This window comes from Anopheles merus, chromosome 3L (assembly GCF_017562075.2).
Source record: "Anopheles merus strain MAF chromosome 3L, AmerM5.1, whole genome shotgun sequence".
Classification (NCBI taxonomy): Eukaryota; Metazoa; Arthropoda; class Insecta; order Diptera; family Culicidae; genus Anopheles; species Anopheles merus.
The window spans coordinates 37,785,577-37,811,149 of NC_054085.1; the positions used below are offsets into that span (position 1 = coordinate 37,785,577).

Sequence of the window (25,573 nt, forward strand, 5' to 3'; positions counted from 1 at the left end):
ATTTTGCTGTACAAATAACTATTTTCTTCTTCTTAGTTTAGTGTCATAAACTGTTGTGATATTCATGGGCAATTTCATGTAAAATCAGACTTGAAAGTTCATTGTCGGTTTCATAAAAGAATCTCCTTCGCAGCCTAAGTTTCGTTTCCTATAATAATATCCTCTAATTGGGATAGAAAATTACTTACCTTCCGCTGCATACAATAGATATGTTTTTGTTCCAAATTGTACAAACATCTCTGTGACATCATCCTGTGTACGACCTCCCACCCGGACGCAAACAACAAACCTTCTTCTCCAACTCCGCCATATACAAACAGACACACCACACGCAATGTTTGAAACTTTGTTCGGGTTTTGTTTATTTTCAGTTTCATTGACTTCGGTTCCATCGTCATCCACGGCTCCTCTTCAAATACAACACACACACACAAAACGCACTTTCTTCTTGCTTCTTCTATCCCTTCTAATTCCATCTCGTTAGAAAAAAAGTCTTATTGTGCTACTGATCCTCTCAGCTCAACTCTGTTCCCTTTTCTATCTTCGTCTCACTGGTTGCGCTGGAACTGCATATGCAATCTCAGAGCGTGTCATTATTTTAATGCAGTCTTAACCGTAAATAGTACTAGTAAAGGAGTATTGGTTGGGATGATGTATAGTTACTACTGCGCCAAAGATCGCTTGTATGCAGTTTTTTTTTTGTTTTCTTCGCTTAATCTTAAATGCTTGAAGAGGATTAAAATAGTTAACTAAGAATTAAGGGTAAAATGTATCAATTCGTAAACCTATATCGTGTCAATGATTGGAGATTTCCGTTAATAAATTATCATTCATCTAACCACACTTGCAGTCAGCTACGTTCTTCTGCTTGCCCTAAGAATTATATGCAGGGAGGATGGATAATATCTGGATAGAAAATGTTTAGCAAAAAAAAAAAAACAAAACATTTGCAGCTTAATTCTAAATCTATCTTATCTAAAGTAGCAGTAAGTACAGTCGGTGGCAATAAGCGCCTTTTCGTTCCTTTTCGTTTGTTTGTTGTATATACGCAAGGAAAAGAATATTCATTCACACCTCACCTAGCATTGTTGCATTGATAAGATGCGTTTAAGGATTTTTTGTTTGTTCTATTTGAAAATTTTCACATATCTTTATCACACACTCGCGAGAACACCACAAACCGCATGCATTTCGTTCACACAATTTCCTAATAAATCGCTTTACCTCTCGGTGCTCATCAGCTAAATGCACCCCCTGTTCCTCGTGTAATTGATTTGTTCCCCTTTCTCTTTCCCCCTCTGGCTTATTGTATATTTTAAATAGGTTTAACTGTGCGTGAGGTGCGTTTGTGAACGAGATTTATGAAGGGAAATGTATCGAATACTTGCTAGTTTATGTTTAATACAGATGCAGATCTATCCAAAAGGTGAGATGGCAGTGCATCAAGTGTCGCTACACCGTCGTCTCGTGTATTGTCAGCCTTTTATTTTTATGTTTTTCATGTTGCATTTCAAGACTACTTTGCTTCTGCTACTCCTGTCCTGGTGCGCGTTGTTGCTTTTGATCTATGAATTATTCAAATACTATTTGTGCCCGTTAGCAATTAGTTACAGTCGCGATAATTGTGCTACTCTCCTCCACCCACTCCTTCCGTCAGTCTACCTCTTCTGCACAGTCCTTGATATTAAAGCAGGAGAGGAATGGAATTGGAAAGTAATGATTAGCAAACCTTACACACCACACGCGGAGAATTGACCGCTTCTTACCTAAAGATAATAACTTGATCGTGCGCACTAGCACTAGACAGGAGGAGGGTAGAGCAGAGCAGTGATACGCTTTCGAATGTGCGCGGTGGTCATTTGTGCGAATTTATTTAATTAATTTTTTATATGATCATTACTTTCTGTGCCATGCATGCCCCCTCACGCTTGGCAGGGAGTTCCGTTTGTTTAGAAACTCACTCGCTTATTCACTGGGTCAAATGATAAGTTTCGCAAAAAGTAAAAACCACACACACACACACACCACCGAGGGAGCTGGATTTCATTAGTTTCGGTACGCCGATGGTAAACCGTAAACCGCCGGGAAAGATTTTTATAATAATAATTATTTTTTAATTAATTTATCGCCATTTTCCAATGCTCTCCTTTTTGCTCGCTAGTTTTTGTCAATGACGCGCATTGTTTTGGCTTCCGACTCTTTTTCGATTTGTTTGGTGGTGTGGTGGTATGTTAGGTGTGGATGTTTGGGCTTTGCTAATCTTCGACCATCATTATACTTTGTGGTTTTTATTTCTGCCCGGCAGCTTTACAATCTGCACACTCATAAATAAACGAATTTATATCGGTGTTAAAAACACTATGTGTGTGTGTTTTGATACGCTCCAAAAACTGTTTCAGTTGGTGATAGCGCGAATTTGGGAAAAGCAGGATATGTAGGTCGTGTGTTTTTTTGCTTGGTCAATTAAGAATTGTCTTTTGGGATTTAAGTACATTTTTAAATAGTTTAAATTATTGTCTCTTGCTCTCTTTTTTAACAACTCTTCACACAGACAGACAGACACACACGCGTGCGATACCATTTAGTGGAAATATTTTGGCGTTAATAATTACAAGTGTGATTAGAGTGACTGTTCGAAAGATTACAACCAGTAAGACACAGAAGCAACAAAAGAGTCTACCCACAATGATTTGTTTTTGGTAGCTTGGGTTGGGTTTGAAGAACAAAGTGTTTCTCCCTTTTCCGTGTGACCTTTTTTTCGAATCGACTTCCAACGATGATTTCTGAAATTATCTATTTCGAGAAAGTCCAAAACAGGAACGGAACACGACACACACACACAACACGGCTTCTATTGAGCAATTTTGACAAGGGAAAGAGATGACTGTCCAGCAGAGCAAGATGATGAAACGAAACCCCCTACAGAGACACCCTTCTTGTACAGTGGTTTAAGGCCAGTAGTAGTAGCGGACGACCCCGTCGCATTTTTGGACATACAAGAGGAAAGCAGGAAGAGCAGGCAGGCAGGCACCGCTACTACAACAAACAAGCCATCGACAAGCGCGTCGTTTGCGCTGTCGCCATCCGCGGATCGTGACGGAAGTGGCCACTTATGTGATTACCTTTGTGCCGTTTTTCTTCCAGCCAGCGCGCGCCGGCAGCTTCACGCCCCAAAAGCCAAAAATCCCACACGCCGGGATGGGAGGAAAAACTAATGATTGTTGTTGCTGTGTCGTGGCAGGCTCAGTGTGTGCAGAGGGGGGTTTTTTTGGTACATCGAACGTCAATGGGCCGTTTCCTTGGCCGTTCTTGTACGGTCAAGAAGATGCTCTTGTTGAAACACACAAAAACGTTCGAAGGGTTACTTCCCACCATACTGTGGGTTTAATTTTGAAGATTGTTTCTGGAAAAAAAGAAGCGGAAAAGCAACGTCCGATGATCACATGCTTGATGAAAGGCGCTAAAACGAAGCGACAGATTGGGGGCTTTTTTTGTCTTGCAGGGAAAAACGGTTACCATTTTCCCCGCGGCTTTCTCTACGTGCAGGTTTTGATATCAACAGCGCTATCTACGGGGACTCTTCTTCGGTGGACTTCTGTGTGACTCACTGGGGACGGATCTGGCGAAGGTAGAACAAGCGAACGGTCGCAATCACGCAACCGCAAAGGTGCGCTCTGCTGGCCCGTCCTGCGAAGGGAAGCGAACGAAAAGAAGCGCACAAAGGAAAAGGGCCGCGTCGCTTCCCTTTTTTTTTTGGTTTCCACGACGGCAAAAGGCTAATTGACCTTCGATGGCACGATGGCGATATATGGGCTGATCGAGAGAGGGTAACACCTACCTATTCCGGCACCCGCTTCCCCAGATGATGTTTGTCTTAACTGTGTGTTGCTCTTCTCTTTGACACTAAAGCTACCGATTGTGCTCTTGTGGTTTTTTTCTTCCTGGGGACGATGATATAGCCAAGCTTTTTATACTTAATATGTCAAACGGTAAAGAATATCTTCCAGCATGTCGAATTCGAGGTGTGAGAGTTTGACCCTCTTGCCAGGAATGCGTCGAAAATTTCCAAAACAAAGATACACAAGCACTGGGGTGCTGGTGCAAAGAGGGGAAAAATCCAATATAAAGCAAACACACACACACATTTCCCACCGTGCCCGGCCGAGAACGACGAACGACCGAAAACGACGGGAGGAGAGAAAAATTAAACAAAATTACAATCCCCGGTGTCGGTTGCGCTTCGGTCCGGTGTGTTGTTATCGACGTGTGTGTGTGTGTGTATTGGTCATAAAAGTCACGATTGTCCATAAAACCCGCAGGAACACCCCCTGCGTGAAGTTGTGGCGCATTATTGGCGCAAGAGAACAAAACGGATCAAGCGCACCATGATTAGAGCGAGCTGGCGGCTGGTGGCGGTTGGTAGCGGTGGTGTGTTAAATTTTGAGGGGGAATTGAGGAAAAATCGAAACAGAACAGAGAACCGAGAAAAAAAGACGCCTGCTCGGGACGGAGATAGTCTTCGCCTTTCTTGATGCCATCTGTGTGGCGAGCGCTAGGGACCGCGTCGATCGATTGCACAATTGCTCATGCCTGTTGGGATTTTGCCTGGGTCGAGTTGGGCGCAGGTAGGTAGCCTTTTGACGGCAGATAAGCGAATAGCCGGGATGAGGCGGCAAAAAGGCCAATCGCTTTTCTTCAAGGGTGCGCTACTTTCCGATGCCGACCCGGAAACTTTGGCTTATCGGACGGGAAGGAAAAACAGCTAGAGAGCGAGGGCAGGTTGGGATGTTGCATTTGGAATGGGTGTTAGCCACCTGTGAAAGGAAGGCATGTTTTTTTGAACAAAATACTTTCATCTGGATATTAGAATGTTAAATTCGAATATGTGTGTTTGGGCTTTTGAAAAGAAAGGGAGACAATCATCCACCATACAACGATGACCAATAATCGAACCGGCCATAATGGTGAAGCGCATCATCGCTATTGGATTGCTTCCGGTACGGGTTTGAACTTGAAGCCACATTCCAACATACAACGGGGGCCTGCAAAAGAAGAAACCTGCAAAGTGTCACGGAGCGACGACGGCAATCGCTGGGAACAAGATAAAATTAACAAAAACCACAAAAACCAAAACCCTTTTCGATGTGTTGTGTGCTTGCTACCGAGATCATCAAATTATCCTCCACACAGCGAAGAAAGGGGGGGGGGGAGACTAGCTTTTGGGGTTCACACAGAGGGCGACCGGCCGACCCGCAAAAGGTGACGATCCCGAGTTAATTTGATTTTCGCCATTCTTTGATCGAGAAACGATACTTTGGCCTTCTTTTTCTACCCGTTTTCCTGTGCGCTTGGCGTTGCTTATTACAAAGAGGGAAGAGAGTAATTACGTTATTTTGAAGCACAAAAACATGCGTCGGAAGCGGGCTTGAATAGCAAAACTCAATAAAAAATACAATATTTAAGGAACTACTTATTAGCCCGCAGTGAAAGTGGCTCTCATTGACGGGCTTATCTAGCTGGTACTATTCCACATCCGGCTTAGTCAGTAATTGCAGTAGCTGTCCGGATCAAAATGCAAGTACATTTCCCTTACCGATCGCTATCTTTAGTTCAAAGCAGGATTTTCCCCCTGCAGTTGTTTTTCTATACCCCGTCACACAAAAAATCCAACGGCTGGGAACTGAAATAATAATCCACCGGCATGTCGCCGGCCCCAGAGGCATCAGAAGGCACCGCGGATAGAAACCGCGCTGCCATACCGTACGATTATTATTAGCTGGTGGGATTATGATTTGATTAGTAAATGATATGCAAATCTTACTAATAGTTTTCAGCGCTCTCTATCGTTTTTTTCTTCTGTTTTGCCCCTCCCATTTAACGTACCACACACGGGAGACAGCGTCGCTTGTACTGTACTGACCATCGTCACCGTCATTCCCTTCCGATCGGTCCAATTTATTCACCCTCTTCACACACACACACACACACACACACACACGAGCAGTCCGAAAAGCGGCAGAAACTCTCCCCTCTTACTTCCACCTAAGAGGACTGGGCATTTGCGATTGTGGCCGCGGGCTTTTTGCTTTGATCTTGGATTGCGCCTACCATTTGATTTCCATCTACTGGTGCTGGTGCTTCTGCTGCTGCGTGACGATCGTTCCCAAAAATAAAAATAAAATACTACGCGACACATTATAGTGGACCATTTGCGCCGCCTAGCACACACGTAGCACGGAGAAACATTGTTCGAGATGACAAAACAAGGAATGTATGTCTTGAAAGAGCGTTACATATTAATTTGCCAAGCGACCCTACCGACGGGACAAGAGGCAGCAACAAGCATACGTTCTTCTAAGACACACGATTTGCATCGCTAATTTCAGGTGGAAGCTTTTAGGCGAGCTCCCAAGATGATGGAATTCCTGCTAGAGGTAGAGGTAGGCGATAGAGCAACATCATCCCATAAATACCGTACAGCCTAATTTCACAGAGCAACCCGGGCCGATCGTGTGCTGATTGATGGAAGCAAAAGGATGCGCGCGAATCCAATTTTCCACACTCGATTGTACTCGTTTCTCGTCCGCAGGCTGAATTTGATTCGAATCGCTTCTTCCTTTAAATTCTTCACAGAATCGTGTGTCGAAGAACACACGGCTGTGCTGTTGTCTGTATGGTAGCAACAAATTCGATTCGTCCCGGTTGCCATTCGATTCAAAAAACCTTTACAAAGAAGCGTTTGTACGAAGGTCTGAGGGCTGCACTATCGCGAGAAAACACCTGTGTGTGTGTCTCTCTCTCTCCCTCGATTCACAGTTTGGCTGGGAAATTGATGGGAAAGAAATAGTGAAAAGCAGCCATCGTGTTGTTGGATTCGGTGGGAAGATTGAGAAGCCATCAATGTTGCCACAAGAAGCAACGAGACGAAAGCACATTGTCTAACAGAAAGAGCTCCGGCGAATAATTAAGCCGGCGGATGGAAAGGGGTTGGATGGTTTTTAACGACAAAAGATGCTTCGTTGACGTCGTGTTTCCGCCGAGGAGGAAGTCGATTGTTTTCCAATAAACAACAACGAAACGAACGACAAACAGACACACACTGTTGTGTGCCATCATGGGGCTCTCACGGCTATGCCATTCCCAATGCGTCGTCGAACAAATATTCCCGGGAGCAATAAAAAGCAGGGCTCGTTACGATCAAAAACGAATTAAACTCAAGGGGTACACTCAGAAACGTACGATTCTGAGAGTTCGATCGACGGAATGATTCTTGGATTTAGTGCGTTTGTGTGCGCACCACCGTAAGCGATCTACCACTTCTGCCAGAGTGTGTGTCTTCATTAAACTTGTCGTCCAGAAAGGCAAAAGCCACCAACACCAACCCCAACGGTCGTCATTAGCCACCCTGGGTGGCGCGGACCGTATCCCTTCGGGGGGTCTCTTTCCATTCTGAATTCCGTTTCTCTGCACACCAACGGGAGTGCGTGTATCTGTTCTGTGTAAAAGAGAGGAAGAGAGCGATAGAGACAAAGTTCCTATCATTAAAAGCTAATGTGTGTCTTGGATATGTGGGGTAGCGCCCCCTTGTTGTTCCCTTTGCTTGGAGGATGCTTGATGCTTCCGATTCCCTGCGACGCGTGCTACCCTATCTACTGCTCTTTGGCGAGTCAAAACTGAACGGGATGGACCAAGCTGCTAAAAAAAAACTTGCTTCTCTTACCGCATAACACAATACCCGCCAAGAGTTGTGTCCTTTTGTGCTAAATTTAATCATACACTCACGCGCGCGTCCTCAATTCAAACCAACCGGTCCTGAATCTTCCGATTGCGACGCTTGCCAGTAACGAGCAGATGGTTCAGCTGCTGCAAAATCTCGGCCCGCTGCCACTGGTCGGCCACTGGCGGTGCGGCCCCGCCTTTCCGGTTGCGCACCGCACGCGGTCACACGCTCGTCTCGGAGTTGAGCTTCAGCACGAACTTGTTCGACTTCGGGTCGACCACCTCCTCGCTGACGGTGAAGTGCGGTATCCGGTGGATCGAAACCGTCAGCGAGACGTCGTTCTGGATCAGCTGGAAGGTGCAGCCGTCGGAGAGCGGCCGGGACAGCAGCTCGTCGCAGATCAGCGCCCAGTTGTGGTTGGTGCGGCGCTCCTTGTCGTTCTGCAGGACCGGCGCCTCGACCAGGTACGGCTCGAGGAAGGCACGCGGCGACATGTCGTGCTTGAGACAGTGCGCCAGATGCTTCAGGATCGATTCGACCGTGTGGCGCGGCTGCTGGCGGGTGACGCGCAGATACTTCTGCAGCGCGCGCGCCATCGAAGGGAAGATTGCTTGGGCCGCTTCCTGCGGGTCGAGTGGAATGGCGGGCGGGGCCGCCCCACTACCATCACCTTGCTGATCATGCTGCTGCTGCTGCGGGGAGGACGGCTGCTGCATGCGCTTGATGTGCGTGAACGCTTCCTCGGCCGCGGTGACCAGCCGGGCGCGGCGCTTTTTCACCCGCCGCTCGTACTCGTGCTCCTCGTAGAAGCGCTCGTTGTGGGAGGAATCGCGGCGACGGGCGTGGGCCGCCAGCACGGCGCGCGATTGGCTCTGCTGCTGGGCCGGCGTCGCCCCGTCCACGTCGTAGTACTTGAAGGAGGAGACGGCGGCCGCCTTCCGCTGCGCTTTCGAGACGGGCAGCCGCTCCAGGTACGGGTTGTAGATGCTGAACTCGGTGTAGTACCGCTGCAGCACCCACACGGCCGCCCGCTGGATGCTGAGCTGCCCGATGCTGTAGCTGTGCGACTCGCCGTCCGGACTGCGGATCACCTTCACGTGGTAGAGCGGCTGCAGGTGGCGGATTTCGAGCAGCACCACCGCCACGTAATGCACGAACAGCAGCGTGTCGCAGAAGCTGGTGGCGTACGCGACCAGCGTTCGGTAGTCGACCACGGACGAGCCGGACACGATCGCCCGGGCGCCCTCGGTCACCTGCACGATGTAGAACAGCCAGTAGGCGAAGGAGGAGATCAGCACCAGCAGCAGGGCGCACGAGCGGAACAGAAAGATGCGCGGCATGATGGCGGCCGGCTGGCGGAGAAACAGTGCCCACAGCCCGATCGCGAGCAGCAGCAACCGGGCGGCCAGCGACACCAGCATGCCCTTGCACTCCGCATTGCAGGCCAGCAGCCGCAGCCGCTCGTTCTGCGACAGGTCCAGGCTTTCGAACGCGGCCGGAAAGAAGCCGACGCGCGGCAGCACGACCATGGCCAGCGGGCTCACGAACGCGACCGCGCACAGCATCACCGCCAGCCCCCGCTCGAGGTAGCGCTGGCAGGCGAAGCCGACCCCCCGGTCGTCCGCCATCTGGAAGTAGCTGACGTCCTCCATCGAGATGCTCTGCTCGGACGTGTTGCCCGTGATGGCGGTCGTGTTGTCGCCCCACGTCTCGTCCTGCGGCAGGATCGACACCTCGATGATCTCCTGCCCGTCCCGCCCGTCGTCGCCCAGGTTGACGCTCGTCTGGAACGGGGCCATGTCGGGGCGCTTGTTGTTGCTGCCGCTGCGCGAATGGTTGTTGCTGCTGCTCCGGTGCGAATGGCGCGTCCGGTGCGAACCGAGCGTACTGTGCTGCTGCTGTGATGGTGGCTGCTGCTGCTGGTGGTTTTGCGATGTGCGCGATCGTCTGCTTTTGCTGCCCGGTTCCGACTTGACCGATTCCGTTTCCATCATCGTGCCCATCGAGACGACCGTGGTGTGGTGATGATGGTGGTGATGATGGTTGGTGCTGCTGGTGTTGCTGCTGATGCTGCTGCTACTGTCGTCATTAGCAAATGGGGCAAATGCGTGGCACACAGTTGTATACACGGATTGTTGTTGCTCCTAGCAACCGGAACGTCCGCCGCACACGTGGACTACCGAAAACGGTTTAAATTTTTAAACTCTTACGAATAGAAAAGACTCTTTTGGTACTAAACGCCAACGGAAGACTTTTATTATCCTGCGTAACGACACCAGCGCAACAAAACACGACGTTCCATACTCGCGTCACCCGGTTGCACGTTCGCGTACAACGCGCCTTCGCCGATGCGCTAGTGTTGGTGACGACGGGCGAAACAAATGAAGAAACCGGCCCTTACAGTTAGCTATTTAGCGCTCTCGCCCTTCACCCTTCTTTTCGTTCTACCACCGCGAGAAAATTACACTGCTGCTGATGATGGTGCTGCTAACACCCGCACTGGGAAGGGACAGCAGGGCACACTGTCGCACAAATATGTATGTCGGTCACTGTTGTGGGGTTTTTCCTTCTTTCCGGAGAACACTTTTCGCCTCTTTTTTCGCAATCAAATCGGTAGATTGATGACACACAAGCACGCACACACATACAAACGCATCCGTGTGGAATGCACAGGGAATAGAATTGCAGGCACAGGTGAATGGGCTTCTATTCCGGTACACTAATTTCCGCACGATATTTTCATTTCATTCAACACTCCAGCAGCTTGTGGGCCAGTATTGACTTTAAATTCCATTCCCCTTTCCGGAAAACAACGTACACGCACGCACACACGCATACACAACACACTGAAAGCTACAACAAAAATTGCACAACGCAGCGACGGCGGCGGCGGTGCATCGATTTTGTTTCAGGTTGAATGACTTCTGTACCTGCCCCCCTGCGCACATACACTCACTCACTCACACACAAAAGGGTGCAGAAAAAATCGTCACGGAAAGGCACGCACTCGGTTCGGTTTCGATTGTCGGAACCGCACGGAAATATGTACCGTGCGCGCCCACTTGCCTGGCTAGAATTGAACAGTGGAATGCTCGTCAGCTTCATTCATCTCGAAACTCGGCAGGAAAATGGTGGAAGTCGTTGTGGTTGGAATGAACAGCAAGTGCCCGAGAAACGCCACTGTAACGCCAGCCCAGCAGTTGACGCCGGATCAGGTTGGTACATGGCAGGAGGTGTGACGTCGGGTTGTTGAATGTCAAACTGGATGGCAATCGCCGAAACGTTCCCAAATAACCAAATTTTAGGCTATAGCCGCACACTGCTTTTTATTCAGTTTCAAACAAATTTAATGGTTTCGTTGATATTTTATAATAATGTATAAACTCTAGAGTAATTCATTTTTGTGCAAAAAAATAGGTGTGTACACGCCCGATTCTCCTCGAGCCAATCGGCCCTGAAACAATTTTGCACATTAGCTTGACAGTTGCTCGTTTGTATTTGGATGTGCCGTTCCGTGTCCGTGTTCTAGTTCTTGCATTAATATTACGTGTACTTTACTTAAAGAGCGTTGTACTACGCGTGAGAAGTAATTGTTTGAAGAAAAAGCGTTTGCTTAACTTACATCCTCCCGGAAAAAAAACTGTACATTCGAATTAAAGTTTTGATGCCGACACCGAACTGATGACGTCACAGAGCTGTTGAGTTGCGTTTGTTTAGGTTTAGAGCAGAGCAAGCCGGCGGAATCTAGCGGAACGCATTCGATGAGTGATAAATAGCTGATGCAACTGTTCTCCACACCCCGCTTACAATGTTGCCAGAAGTAAGTACGAAGTAAAACCTTGCGCTATAAGCAATTTGGCGTGGTTAGTGGAGTGTGGTGCTGTTTATCTAAACCGTGAAAACTTCTCTTCTTCTCTCTGGCTGGCAGCAACAACAGAACAAAGAACCGATGGAGGATTTCGCACCCCGGAACTATCAGGTGCAGATGAAGGAGATATGTCTGGCCAAAAACACGATCATCTTCCTCCCGACCGGCTCCGGCAAAACGTACATCGCGCTGATGGTGATGAAGGAGATCAGCCACCAGCTGCGGAACACGGTCCACGAGGGGGGCAAGCGCACCTTCTTTCTCGCCAACACGGTGGCGCTGGCGAAGCAGCAGGCCCAGTTCTTCGCCAGACACATGCCCTTCAACGTGCGGCTGTACACGAGCGAGGTGAACGTGGACGCGTGGAAGAGCGACCGCTGGCATGAGGAGTTTAGCGAAGGCCAGGTACGTTGGAAAGGAGCGGAAAACCCTGTGGATTACTTAGCGAAAGGTTTACATACCTTTTTTTACAAAATCCCCCTAGGTAATTATCTGCACGGCCCAAATCTTGCTGGACGTGCTGCGCCACGGCTACATGTCGCCGGCCAACATCAATCTGATCGTGTTCGACGAATGTCACCGGGCGGTCGGGCAGCATCCGATGCACGCGATCATGAAGGAAATAGTGGCGGCGCCGGCCAGCGAGCGGCCGCGCGTGCTGGGCCTGTCCGGCACGCTGCTGTTCAAGGAGCTGAAGATGGCCTCCCAGGTGCCGGATGAGCTGGAACGGTTGGAAAACACGTTCAGCTCTACCATTGCCACGGTGGCCAACTACGACGATTACGCAACGGTGGCCAGCTTTTCCACCAACCCGAACGAGGTGCTCGTTACGTACAGCAAGCCGGCGGTCCATCTGCTGCCGCTGGTTAAGGAAATGTGGCCGCGGATCGACGCGTTCGTCGAATGGCTGCTGCAGGTGTATCTGCCCGAGTACTCGACACAGTCGGCCCGGACGCTGCAGAAGTCGTTTTGCAAGCCGCTGAAGGAGGTGAAGCGGGCGCTGACCGAGTTTAAGCACCAGCTCGAGGAGCACGGCATGTACGCGGGTTCGCTCGCCATACTGGCGGTGATTGTGCAGCTGGAAGTGAGCAAGCGGCAGTCGCCCTGCGACAAGGCGCGCCAGGTGTACCGTTCAGCCATTTCCTGTAAGTAATGGCTGGCTGGTGGTAAGAGTAGAGGGTTAAGTGCTTTTGTTCCTCATTTCAATGCAGTCTGCGAATCGATCCGGCACGAGCTGGTCGAGGCCATGAGCGGTCTGCGAGGGACGCACCAGATACTGAGCTTCTCGTCGGACCAAGCCCGCAAGCTGCTGAAATACCTGGAAGATTCCTATCGCACCGCGGAGGACCAGAACAAACAGGCGCTGGTGTTTGTGAAGCGACGCTTCACCGCCAAGGTGCTCTATCATCTGATCCGCATCTACTTCCACTGTCTATCGAAACGGGACAACGAAGACGAGCTGGTCGAACCCATCGTAAAGCCGGACTTTATTGTCGGCGCGAACGCAGCGCTGGAGGAGTCGATCGATGCCATACTCGTAGTCAAGGAGGACCGTCGGGTAAGTGTGAGTGATGGGTTAGCGTGCTGTCATGGTTCTAATGCAGTTTGCGCGGTCGCACAGGTCATCGAGAACTTCCGCAAGCGCAAGATCAACGTGCTGTGCGCGACGAACGTGCTGGAGGAGGGCATCGATCTGCAGATGTGCAACATGGTCATCATGTACGACGCACCGTTATCGTACGCCTCGTTCATGCAGTCGAAGGGTCGGGCGCGGATGAAAACCAGCACCTATCTGATGATGGCACCGGCCGCCGATTTGCAGCAGTTTGCAAAGCGCATGAAGCTGTACCGCGACATCGAAAACCGGTTAAAGGAGGTAAGTCGAGACGATTCCACTCGCCTACTTTGATCGCACATGTTACCCCGTTCACGCAGGAGCTGGTCGGCAAGACAATCAACCGGCCCGAGCCGCTGGAGAATGATGTGCGGAAGGAGCTGCTGGACGATCTGATACCTCCGTTCTACACACCTTTCAAGGCGAAGCTGGACGCACTGTCAGCGATCCAGCTGCTGAACCGGTACTGCATGAGCATGCCGCGCGATCTGTTCACCGGCAGCAACGTCACCTGGGAGCGCATTGACCGCTCACCGACGGAGATCATCGTGACGGTGAAGCTGCCGCTGCAGTCGACGGTCCGCGAAGTGATCCACGGGCAGACGATGAAGAACCTGAAGCTGGCCAAGCAGTCGGCCGCGTTCAACGCCTGCAAGCGGCTGTTTGAGATGGGCGAGCTGAACATGTATCTGTTGCCGATCGCGACCAAGGATAAGGTGGAAGAGTTGAGCGAACAGTACTTCAAGCATTGGCGCAAGATGTCGGATGGTAAGTCGGGGGTGGATGGTGCTGATGGACAAAAGCCTTGCATTGAAACAATTTTCGTTTATTTTTGAAAACAAAAAAACAGAACCGAATCCCAAACAGGCAGGAACGATGAAGTACGTGCGCGGGCACAAGATCGTCTATCCGGAGGAAACGGTCGGCTGCACCCCGCAAGCGGACGGCGAGCAGTGCTACGTGTACATCGTTCGCATGCGCGCCCACTTCGACGCCAACACGCATCTGGAAAACGTGCGCATCTTTCAGGAGCTGTACAGCAGCGCGAACAATTTCGGCATCCTGACGCGCAAACGGCTCCCGCGGCTGGCGCGTATGAAGCTGTTCGTGACGCTCGGTGCGATCGGGGTCGAGATCGTGCCGGAACCGGTGTGCATTACGCTGGCGCCCGACTCGGGCGAGCTGCAGCGGCTGAAGCGCTTCCATCTGCTGCTGTTCCGTGATCTGCTCAAGGTGTGGAAACCGTTCACCGTGCTGGACGCGCTGCCGGAGGAGAACGGCTTTCTGATCGTGCCGATGCTGCGCTCGCAGTCGATCGACTGGGAGCTGGTGGGCAAGTTCCCGTACCTGCGGCCGGCGGCGGAAACGAGCACCCGCGCCCGGCAGCACCTGCGGTTCGAGGCGGAGCAGTATCTGCTGCGCGTCGTCCACCCGTGGTACAAGAACGATCCGGACCAGAACTACGTGGTGGTGCGCGTGCGGGACGATCTGCGCCCGACCAGCCCCTTCCCGAACGCCAAGTACGGCTCGTACGAGCAGTACTTTACGCAGGAACACCACCAGGTGGTGGTGCGGCACGAGGACCAGTTCTTGATCGAGGTGAAGGGCATTACGACCAGCCTGAACCGGCTGCACCCGGGCGCCGAAGCGGACGGCGGGGCATCGACCCGCTCGCGCTACTGGGAGTTCCAGGAGATACTGATACCGGAGCTGGTGCACAACTTCGAGTTTCCGGCCGACTACTGGCTGAAGGCGACGCTGCTGCCGAGCGCGCTGCACCGCGTGCACTATCTGCTGCTGGCGGAGGGCATACGGGTGGATTTGGCCCGGAACGCGCAGGTAGGCAGCGAGCATTGCGAGCGGGTCGAGGACGTTATCATCGACCGGGTGCTCTCGATCGAGCATCAAAAGTCGACTGCACTGTACGGCGGGGAAGACGACGACGACGAGGAGGATGAGGATGAGGATGAGGAGGAAAAGGATAGCGATGAGGAGGGCGCACGCTCTACGCAGGTGGCATGCCGTCCGGCGGTGGATGCGAAGCAGCCCAGCGGAAAGCAGCTGCTGCAGGTGCTGAACCAAATCCACAGCGACTCGATCTCGCTGGCCGATCGGGTCCAGTACCCGTGGGAGGAAAACGAGCAGCCGAAGGATTTGGAGCGCAACTGGGACACGGTGAGCAAGATCGACATCGACTACTACGCGAGTTTCGTGAAGAAGTACGAGCAGCAGGCGGTAACGATCGTGACCGACGTGAACCGGTCGGTGACGGAGACCAACATCGACCGTATGCTGGCGAAGATGAACATGAATAAGGACGAGGCGCAGGCATCGCCCGTGAAAGCTTTGCCCGCGCTCGAGGACGGGCACGGGCCGGTCGCGCAGATTGCGATGCTCCGGCTGACGATGGACAACACGGCGAACGTGGCACTGCAGCAGTCGGACCTGCTGCAAGCGCTCACCACCAAATCGTCCGCCGACGTGTTCAATCTCGAGCGGTTCGAGGTGCTCGGCGACGCGTTCCTCAAGTTTGCCGTCTCGGTGTACATCCTGTTCCGCCATACCAGCTGGCACGAGGGCTACCTGACCACGTGCAAGGGCCGGATGGTGAGCAACCGCAACCTGCTGTACTGTGCGATGGGGTACGGGCTGCCGGGCAAGATTAAGGCGCATCCGTTCGATCCGAAGAACGACTGGGTGCCACCGCTGTCCACCGTACCGGGCGCCGTCCGGCGGGCGATGGTCGACGCGAACGAGTCGCCCGCGCTGCTCTACAACCTGAAGCTCACCGAGGAGGAGATACAGTCGGGCGTGGTAGCGCAGGCAACGGTGGACAAGTTCCTGCCGCTGATCGAGCAGGCGCCCGCACCGTCCCAGTCGACCCTGCACACCGTGCTGCAGCAGGTGCAGATCCGGGACAAGGTGGTGGCGGACGTGACCGAAGCCCTGCTCGGCGTGTGCGTCAAGACGGTCGGGTACGAGCGGTCGTTCCGCTTCCTCTCCCACCTGGGCATCATCCCGAAGGGTGCGGACGTGCCGATGCTGCTGCGCACGACCACCTTCCCGATCGGCGACTACTTCCCGGTGCGGCACAAGGTCGACCAGCTGCTGTGCAATCCGGAGCGGATCGAGGCGACGCTCGGGTACCGGTTCCGCAACCGCACCTACCTGCTGCAAGCGTTCACGCACACGTCGTACATGTCCAACAGCCTGACCGGCTCCTACCAGCAGCTCGAGTTTCTCGGCGACGCCGTGCTGGACTTTCTCGTGTCGATGTACATCTACGAGCGCAACCCGTCGATGTCGCCCGGCCAGCTGACCGATCTGCGCTCGGCGCTGGTGAACAACGTCAATCTGGCGAGCGTGCTCGTGCGCAACGAGCTGCACCGCCACATCCTCTCCCAGTCGCCCATGCTGACGGATGCGATCGGGAAGTTTGTGGCGGTGCACCGGTGCCACCGGAACCAGGGCAGCAACTGGGTGCGCCTGCTGACCGAGGAGTCCGACACACCGATGGCGGAGTACGTGGACGTGCCGAAGGTGCTGGGCGACGTGCTCGAGGCGCTGATCGGGGCGATCTATCTGGACAGTGGGAACGATCTGGCCGCCACCTGGGAGGTGTGCTTCCGGCTGTTGCGCGACGAGATTGCGGACTTTACGCGCAAAACACCGATCCAGGTGGTGCGCCAGCTGTACGAGCATCCGGAGGCGAGCCCCCACTTTAGTGCCCCGTTCGTGGAGGAGGAGGTGGTGTATGTGAAGCTGTCGTACACGCACCGCTCCCAGCGCCAGACGGTGTACGGTTTCGGCAAAAACAAGGACGACGCTAAGCGTGCCGCCGCCAAGATTGCTCTCAGCAAGATTATGTAATAGGGCGGGGGGGGGGGGGGGGGGTAGAGAGGGAGAGAGAGAATGAGAGACATTTGAGGAGGATTGCAGGAAAGCAACCTCCCAACGTTATTGCCTTATGCTGACTGAGTTGGGAAGGGAAGCTGTTACTAGTATTGGGATTGGGGGTGCAGCATGTTAAGCTAACTTAGCGCGGCTGGTTTTAATATTTGTGCTTTGTGTCGCGTCCTAATGTCATGCAGCATCTCAGGATGTTCTGGAATGTCCAGTTTCGATTGTATGCCTTTGTGTGGGATGTAATGTCACATGCTGTAAGCGTTAAGTAATCGTATTAATATCCTAGAAGCTTTAGGATTTACGTTAGTTGTCTCTTTTTGCTGTCGACGGATCACCCTCAGTGCTACGAGCAAATGGTTCTCTAATTTCTTCCATTATTGTTATAAACATAGAACAAGCCCTGTAAAAGCTTACATTTAAATGGAATCAATAAATAAACGATTTGTTTTTATTAAAGAGAAAAATTCCTCACAGCGTCGTGTCGTGTACAAACGAAGTGGTTGTACCCTAGAGCAAGCCGATACTCCTAGAATCAAAGATTGCAGCTAGCAGCAGCAGCAGTGCGGAATATGGGAATTATCGTTCCGAAATCGTTTTCGTTGAGCTTACTATAACTACCATCTACAAGATGCTAAGTAATCTATAATCTCGCCTCTTAAACAGGTGCCTACACGTTAGTTTGTGATTACTATTTTGAGCCCCCCCCCCCCTCTTCTCGAAAAGGTGTTTCTGCTTCTATATCACCGAATCCCGTCCCGTCGATCCGTTATTGCCACCGCCGTATCCGTGGTGCTCGTCGTCATCGTCCTCCCCGTGCAGTGTGATGATGCTCGAGTCGCCGAGCGGGGCCGCCGCCAGCACCAGATTCTCCATCGAGTGGCCACGGCGCAGCAGCGTGTTGCGCAGTGTTTGCGTGAAGCCTGCGCCGCCGTTCGCGGACGTTGGTGCAACGGTGGTGGTCGTGCCTGGGCGCAGAACCTGCCGCACGTCGGACGCGGTAAAGCTTGGCGGGTGTGATGATGTTGGCTGTGCTGCTGTCGGTTCGCCCGCTGCATTGAGCGAACGGTACCGGCGGCCACTGCCCAGTGTGGCCGAGTTGTAGAGGATGCGCGGTGCCACCGCCGACGGAGTGTGGTTCGTTAGCTCGAGCCCTACCATTGGCATGCCGCACGGACCACCGAATTGCTGCAAAGCGGAACAGTAGTCGGGCGGGGGCAGTTCATCACCCGTGGACGGGTTCGCCCCGAGACTGTCGGGGGCCGTTTGCGGTAGGGCGGTGCGTTGCCGTACGGACGGTGCACTGCCGCTCGTTTCGCCCATCAGACGGCGCACACTGCGGCGTATGCTGTTGCGCAGCAGCTTGGCAATGCGCGCCCCGGTCGCTGTGGTGTAGGAGGGCGGCGGCGTGTACTTCGGCGGAGCGTCATCCGCATCCCGCACCGAGCGGGAATCCATCGAGATGGTGATGGTCGGTTCGGAGCTGTCCCGGCCGCCAGCAGCGCCACCGTTGCGCGTGCGTTGCAGCCGCGACGATACAGCCGCCCGGCGCGTCTGCATCATACGGAGCGAGTTGCCGGTGTCGCCATCTATCGCTGGTCGGAGCAGCAAATCCACACGCTGCAAAAGAAAACGGGGTTTAGGCTGATGTTCGCATCCCATTCCCGCCCAAACTTACGTCCAATATGTCGGGCGGACCGCGGCAAAGGTAGCGATAGATTTGGATCACCATGACGACCGGCACCAGAAGGAGAAAGCTGACCTGCACGAACCCACCGACCTGGCGAGCCCACAGCGGCCAGTAGTTGCTGGCGCCCGTGGCCGATGTCGATGCGGCGGCCGCCACCGTCGATGCGGAGGACCAGTTGAAGAGGGCCGCACTGTTCGACAGCCGGTACTGGAGGATGCACAGAAAGATGAGCCCGATCGGGATGAGGAAGTTCCACGCGAACGCCACGAAGGCCGAAAACGATTGCAGCATCTGCAGATCGTTGACTAGAATGTCACCTGTTGGGCGAGGGAGGAGAGATGTTAGTTTGCTCGGAAGAGGCAAGTGAGAGGGGACGACTCACTTGTGAAAGGACGACCGCGCACGAGAAACAGTGCCAGAATGTGACCGATCCAGAGCAGCAGTAGCCACCAGGCAGCACCGAGGATCGTGTCGAGATAGTGCACAATATGGATGCCGCCTTCCGTTGCCAGGGGCATCCCGAGCAGTAGGCCCGTGACGCAGCTCAGCAGGATGGAGGACGGTGCGTCACCGATAGCACCGGCGATCGGTTTCCACATCACGCACAGCTGTCCCAGCCCGAACAGTACGAGCGCTAGATACCCGATCATGCCCCAGATCGGGGCAATGTGTTCCGGTGTGGCGGCGGCAAGAGCGGCTGGCAGCAGCTCGGTCACAAGCCGCAGTGCCTGGTAGCCTGACTCACGGCTCGGATCGGCGTACGATCGCTTGAAGCTTTCGCCTACCACGGTCGAGTAGCGAAGCAGCCACCGATTGGGCATGGTTGCGTGTTGTGGCGGTAGTGGTTGATTAGCCGGCCGCAGGAACACGTTTGTGCCTAGGTTTTCTGGAGAGCGAGAAACAAAAAAAAAAAAACATCATAAGATTGAAGTTTAAGAGAGGCAAAAATAGTTCTACATTACCATAAGACCCAGGCAAGTAGTAGTATCCGCGACTGTTGAGAATCTGCACACAAGCACTGCCAAGGACGGCGGCTAGTATCAGCACGGTGAGCGTAATGAACGCGACCAGAAACGCATCACGCCGCAGCTCCCGGCGGGTCCGCACATTGCAGCTTCCCTTCCGATTGCTGCGACAGTTCAGTGCGTAGATCGACACCCCGAGCAGGCCCCACGTTAGGAACGTTTCCTGCGCCGCGCTGGTCCAGCTGCGTGAGTTCAGAAAGAAGTCCTGCCAATCCGTGGCCGGGAAGATGTTCTGCACGCTGTCGTAGTCGATGAACGTGAGAAACTTGGCGCAAACGGCGGTAAGTGCCGCAAACGCGCCAACAAACACGCCGATGGTGATCTTTCCCAGTGAGCGAATGCCGCGGCACAGTGCCACAAACACGAACGTCCAGATGATGGCCAGATTGAACGCGAGCTGAAAGCGTATCGCTCCGATGCCGCTGGCACGAGAAGTCGACTGTGAGACGGGTGGTAGATTGCGCCCACCGTATCCGGTCGGCAGGGAGCTGGACACTGCCTGATGGGCGAGATAGTAGCGCTGCAGTACGACGCCGTTGAAGTAGTCCGTCACCGTATCCGGCAGCCGGTAGGATTGATTGTCCCGTCCACTGTGGTACGCCTCGAACGGTTCCTGCCAGCGGTACTTCTCGTTGCGCATGATGAACGCATCCCGAAAGTACACCAGCACCCAGGCAAGCGAAATGGCCGAGTACAGCGCAATGAGGGTCTGGGCAAGCAGCAGCGCTATCCCGATGCCCTTGCAGATCGGGCTGATGCGCCACATCGTAACAGGGCCGCCTCGGATGCGCGCACCCAGCACCATCTGCAGCCACAGCATCGGGATGCCGAACAGGAGCGAGAAGATTAGAAACTGCACCACAAAATTGGCACCGAAGTGGACGCTAAACACGGCAAAGCGTGAGATGTTAAACAGCCCCAGGGTGCAGAAGGTGGTGGCTAACGAGCGCGAGATGGCGTGTGGCCAGCGTGCCTTCGGTCGGCCGTCACTGCGCCGGCTGCTGCTCCGCTGTGGGCTTGCTTCCGTGTCGGACTCGTCGTTTTCGTTGTTGTTGCCGCCGCCGGCAGTCGGTGCGGTTGAGGCAGTGGCCGGTTCGGCGGCCTGAGTCGTGGTGGAGGCGCTGCGCCGTTGCACTTCCGAGGAGTTGCGCTGTCTTCGGCCGTTGGATGAGGAGCGGATTGGCTGCGCACTGCTGCCGATAGAGGCATTTTCATCTCGCACATCAACACCGCGTGAGAATGGAGCAGACCCAGCCTCAGTTGACCCATCGACCGGTTGTTCCAACGTTCGGCGAGTCCTATGAAGAACAAGAAAAAGGGAGAAGTTAGTCGGTTCAATAATAGCACCATCACATCTATCAGTCGGGTTACACATCGGAAAAGGAGAGCGAAAATACGGCATCTTTTGCACCACTGTTGTAAAACATCTTGGCAACTTCTTGGTTTCGGCTGCTGCTCTGGTACTCCTCCAGCGACCCAACACCAATGTCAAGGACTAGGTCAAGTCTGCTGCCCGAGAACGAACCTAGAGAACGTGTGCCGTGCACTCTATGCCACGTCGTCACGGCCTACGTGCATTGCATGGCTGGGAAAATATCAATATGCTCCTCCCCAGGTGCAGCAGCAAAACTCCCAGTGTGGCTGTGCTGCCGTTGTAGGAAGTTTGTTGAAAGTGGTTGCCACGGTAACGGACATCGCACACCACGGCTCTACAGTGCAGGGAATAAAATGAATCCTCCGTACCTATGGCTCAAGGGTAAGGACTAGTATTGTGCTTCAAGAATCTTTCAGTGATGGGTTCGATTCGAATAATATATCCAAAGATTATCAATCCAAGGGATTGTGAATGTCTAAAGTGTCTTAATCTTTTAAGTATTCATGAACCCTGGAATATTTAAGAATCCCAAGATATAATGCACCAACATTTACTTTACACATCCCACGAGTACATGTGATCTTCGGACGAGATAAGCCCGATAGTCCCAAATTCACACTTAATTAACAGTGAAACGAGACAAGATACACAGCAAAACCCATTCTGATATAGACTATTACAAAATCGAATCAAACTGAAGTAATGAAGTGCAATGCACAGGCCAAAATGTCTCGTTGTAGATTCATTAATACATGTAAGAATAAAGCTTCATAAATCAGTTTTCCGGACTTTGTTTTGTCGGAATTATTTTTGGAAGTGGTATGAACTATTTCGCAAGCTTGTATTGACCCACATCGAGAGTGACGCATATGCTAATTCCCAATATGCTCTTTCAGAATCTGCCGAATTCACACACCTCCCACCGACAACAACACATGGTGGACGTTGCGCAAAGTCATCCTGAGTGAGAGCAAACAGATTTTTGTTTGCCACTCTTCCCCACTCTCGCTCCCCTCTTTTTTCATCCCCTTTTCCTCCAGTCCATTGAGGAAGTATAGATAGCCAAATTTGAGCGAAATGATTCATTGCCGACCATTGCCTTTTTTGGAATGGCAATGTTGTGTGGTTGAAGTGTGGACAAGGGCAGTACCTGTCGTTCGCGTTATCAGCGGCCGATGCTATCGAGCTACAGGTAGTTGTCGTAGATAGCAGCGACACCGGACTCGGATTGCGCGAGCTGCCCATCGAGCTGCCCTCCTCCGACTCGGCCACGTATCGACCGTGGTGGTGCTGACGGTTCTGCTGCGGGTGATGAATTTCATGGTGCAATTGGGCCAGCTCCTCGGCCGGTGGTGCCGTCGGTGGCTGTCCCGGCACACTGTTGGTGCGTATGATGAGCTCGTTCGTGGCCGCATCCCGCACAACCGTAATCGAACCGATGCGGGGCTGTGACTGTGCCCGGCGGCCGGCTTGTCTTGGCCGCTCCTGCACCAGGATCCCGTCCAGATCGGTTTCGAGCAGTTGCGGTGGTTGGGGAGAGGAGGACAGGGAGGCAGGTGGCGCGGAAGCTACGATCTGCTCCCGTTCGGTTCGCTCTACAAACGGCACCGGCGAGGGAGGTAGCGCAACCACTAGGGACGCACCAATAGGGTCAAGTGTGGCAGGTACTTCGTCCACCGGCAGCGTGCTAATCGAGCTGAGTTCGTTAGCCTCGAGCAGCGATTCCTGGCTGGCTGTGCTGGATGGGGCCGCGGCCACGGTGTCCTGTTCGGGCAGTTCGATCAGATGCTTCTTGCGCATCGAATTCCGATGCCAGCTGCGATGGTGATGAGGTGAAGCGCTTTCGTCCCATGATGGACCGTGCCGGGGTAGCGAATTGCCGGTCGATGCTGCTTCGTGCTCTGTGGGAGAAACAAACAAAAAAAGAAAATAGATTAAAAAAACGTTAGAAAACAACCAGCACGAAATGTAACGAACACAACCACAATGAAGGTTCCCCTATCTTCCACAGTACAGCAGCGTAGTTGATTGCGGTATAGCCTTTCCCGTTTCACCTCCCCCCCTTTCTGCCGGGAGCACTGCCTTTAATCTTTTGTTCAAGTGACGCTGCCGGGTTAGTGTGAGTGAACGCGCGCAGACGACGCGGATTGAATAAAAACGGTACAGGCCGCGCTGTTCGGCATTCATTCAGTACGCAGCGAACGAGCCGACGGAGCAGTCATAGAGAAACGCTACTGGCAGTATACGTGTGTGCGTGAGTCATCACCGTTCGCGTCACTATGGAGATCAGCTTAGTAACGCTGGCCCTACTGGTTGGCCTGTGTGTGGCAGTTTACCGGTACGTTACGAAGAACTACTTTTATTTCGCCGACAAACCCATCCCGTTCATGAAACCGTCCTTCCCGTTCGGCAATGCGGGACCGATTCTGATGAAAAAAGTGACACTGTTCGAACACTTCAAAAATCTGTACGACGCGTTCCCGAATGCAAGGTAAGTGAGTGGTCGGACACCATCATCACATGTGTGCGGACGTTTCATCATCTTTTTCACGCACTCTGTTCCCCAATGTTTGCAGAATTCATGGCACGTTTAACATGCGCCAACCGGTGTACATCGTGCGCGATCCCGAGCTGGTGAAGCAGATCACGGTAAAGGACTTTGACTACTTCGTGGACCACATGACCACGGGCATGGAGCAGACGGAGGACAACAACAGCAACCATCTGCTGCTCGGCAACTCGCTCGTATCGCTGCGGGGACAAAAGTGGCGCGATATGAGGGCCACCCTCAGCCCGGCATTTACCGGCAGCAAGATGCGGCTCATGTTCGCCCTGATCGCTGACTGTGGCAAATCGATGGTGGAACACTTCCGGGAGGAAGATAAGAAGGCCCGGGCGGCCGGTGGCACCGGCTATCAGCTGGAGATGAAGGATGTCATGACGCGGTTCGCGAACGATGTGATCGGTACGGCCGCGTTCGGCATCAAGGTGGACTCGTTCCGCGATCCTACCAACGTGTTCATCACCATGGCACGGTCGGTCACGAACCAGGAGTCGCTGGTGAAGGCGCTGAAGATGATCGGCTACACGTTCGCGCCTAAGTTGATGACGCGGTTCAACATCGATTTCCTCACGCCGGAGGAGGATCAGTTCTTCCGCAGCACCATACTGGAGACGATGCGGACGCGCCAGGAGAAGGGCATCTTCCGGCCGGACATGATCGAGCTGTTGATGCAGGCGAAGAAGGGCAGTTTGAAGCACCAGCAGGCAGAGGAACCAAGGACGGACAGTGAAACCGGGGAAGGGTTTGCGACCGTGGAGGAGTCGCACGTCGGGCGACGTGCGCACGATCGCGTCTGGACGGACACGGAGCTGATTGCGCAGGCGTTCATTTTCTTCTTCGCCGGGTTCGAAACCATCTCCTGGACGATATCGTTTGCGCTGTACGAGCTAGCGGTGAACGAGGACATACAGGCCCGACTGTACGAGGAGGTGCGCGATGCGGAACAGTCGCTGGAGGAGGGGAAAACGCTCACGTACGAACAGCTGCAATCGCTGCCGTACCTGGATATGGTCGTGTCGGAAACGCTCCGACGGTGGCCCATCGCAACGGTGCTGAATCGCGAGTGCGTCCGGAACTATCAGTACGACGATGGGCAGGGCACACGGTTTACCATCGAGAAGGGAACGCTGGTCTTCATACCGGTCGTGGGCATTCATTTCGACCCGAAGTACTTCCCCGAGCCGGAGCGTTTCGATCCCGAACGGTTCAGTGCGGCCAATCGCAACAACATCCAACCGGGTACGTACCTACCGTTCGGTGCTGGTCCACGCAATTGCATTGGTTCCCGGTTCGCACTGATGGAGGCAAAGGCAGCGCTGTACTATCTGCTGCTCAATTTCCGTCTCATACCCTGCGCTAAAACGCAGATTCCGCTCAAGTTGAAAAAATCGTCCACTCAGTTTGCCACCGAGCAGGGCATCTGGTTGGAGTTCCAGTCGAGAAGCAGTTGAGTTGAGGGGATGTGCGACCGGTTGTTGCATGTATTTTAATATCTCTAGCTTTAGTCATTTGTAATACGCGAGGCACAGTGCAAAATATAATCGTCCAATCAAGACCCGTTCAGATCCGTTGCCTCTCTTAATAGAGCTTGTCCGAACAAAAAAAATCCCCACTGTTTGACCCTCCAAATTTGATCTCTAGTGTAGGAGGAATGATAGAAGAATACGTTTGTAACCAGAGAACGTTTTTTGGCACTTCCACGTCCCATCGCCCCAGCCCTCTATCTCTCTCGCAGTTATTAGATTATGCTCGTTGAAACACAATCCGTCAACCACTACAACCTCCCCAAAAAAAAAAGAAGCAAAATATGCTGA

The 25,573-nt window shown here is 53.0% G+C and overlaps 4 protein-coding genes across 6 annotated transcripts in view; 2 read left to right on the plus strand and 2 right to left on the minus strand.

Moving 5' to 3' along the window:
* Positions 1-341: 341 nt before the first annotated feature.
* LOC121599976 (vang-like protein 1) lies at positions 342-10,888 on the minus strand. Its single transcript, XM_041928149.1, has one exon. It carries the CDS (start codon positions 9,721-9,723, stop codon positions 7,942-7,944), a length of 1,782 nt encoding a protein of 593 aa, XP_041784083.1. The 5' UTR covers positions 9,724-10,888; the 3' UTR covers positions 342-7,941.
* A 275-nt stretch (positions 10,889-11,163) lies between these two features.
* Positions 11,164-17,102, plus strand: LOC121599971 (endoribonuclease Dicer). The gene is made up of 7 exons (XM_041928143.1): positions 11,164-11,540; positions 11,649-11,993; positions 12,073-12,733; positions 12,800-13,146; positions 13,210-13,464; positions 13,524-13,971; positions 14,054-17,102. Exons 1-7 carry the CDS (start codon positions 11,529-11,531, stop codon positions 17,071-17,073), a joined length of 5,088 nt encoding a protein of 1,695 aa, XP_041784077.1. The 5' UTR covers positions 11,164-11,528; the 3' UTR covers positions 17,074-17,102.
* Positions 17,103-17,807: 705 nt separating this feature from the next.
* The window catches only part of LOC121599972, a 29,243-nt gene continuing 21,477 nt past the window's right edge, over positions 17,808-25,573 (minus strand). For all 3 annotated transcript variants that reach the window (XM_041928145.1, XM_041928144.1, XM_041928146.1), the window contains exons 3-7: positions 22,347-23,097; positions 19,759-21,119; positions 19,179-19,682; positions 18,785-19,113; positions 17,808-18,726 (exon numbers count right to left, since the gene is read on the minus strand). In XM_041928145.1, the coding sequence (XP_041784079.1) occupies positions 17,845-18,726; positions 18,785-19,113; positions 19,179-19,682; positions 19,759-21,119; positions 22,347-23,097 (3,827 nt within the window). In that variant the 3' untranslated portion in view covers positions 17,808-17,844. The remainder of the gene's footprint in view (positions 18,727-18,784; positions 19,114-19,178; positions 19,683-19,758; positions 21,120-22,346; positions 23,098-25,573) is intronic.
* LOC121599978 (cytochrome P450 9e2-like) lies at positions 23,367-25,314 on the plus strand. The gene is made up of 2 exons (XM_041928153.1): positions 23,367-23,687; positions 23,773-25,314. Exons 1-2 carry the CDS (start codon positions 23,476-23,478, stop codon positions 25,208-25,210), a joined length of 1,650 nt encoding a protein of 549 aa, XP_041784087.1. The 5' UTR covers positions 23,367-23,475; the 3' UTR covers positions 25,211-25,314.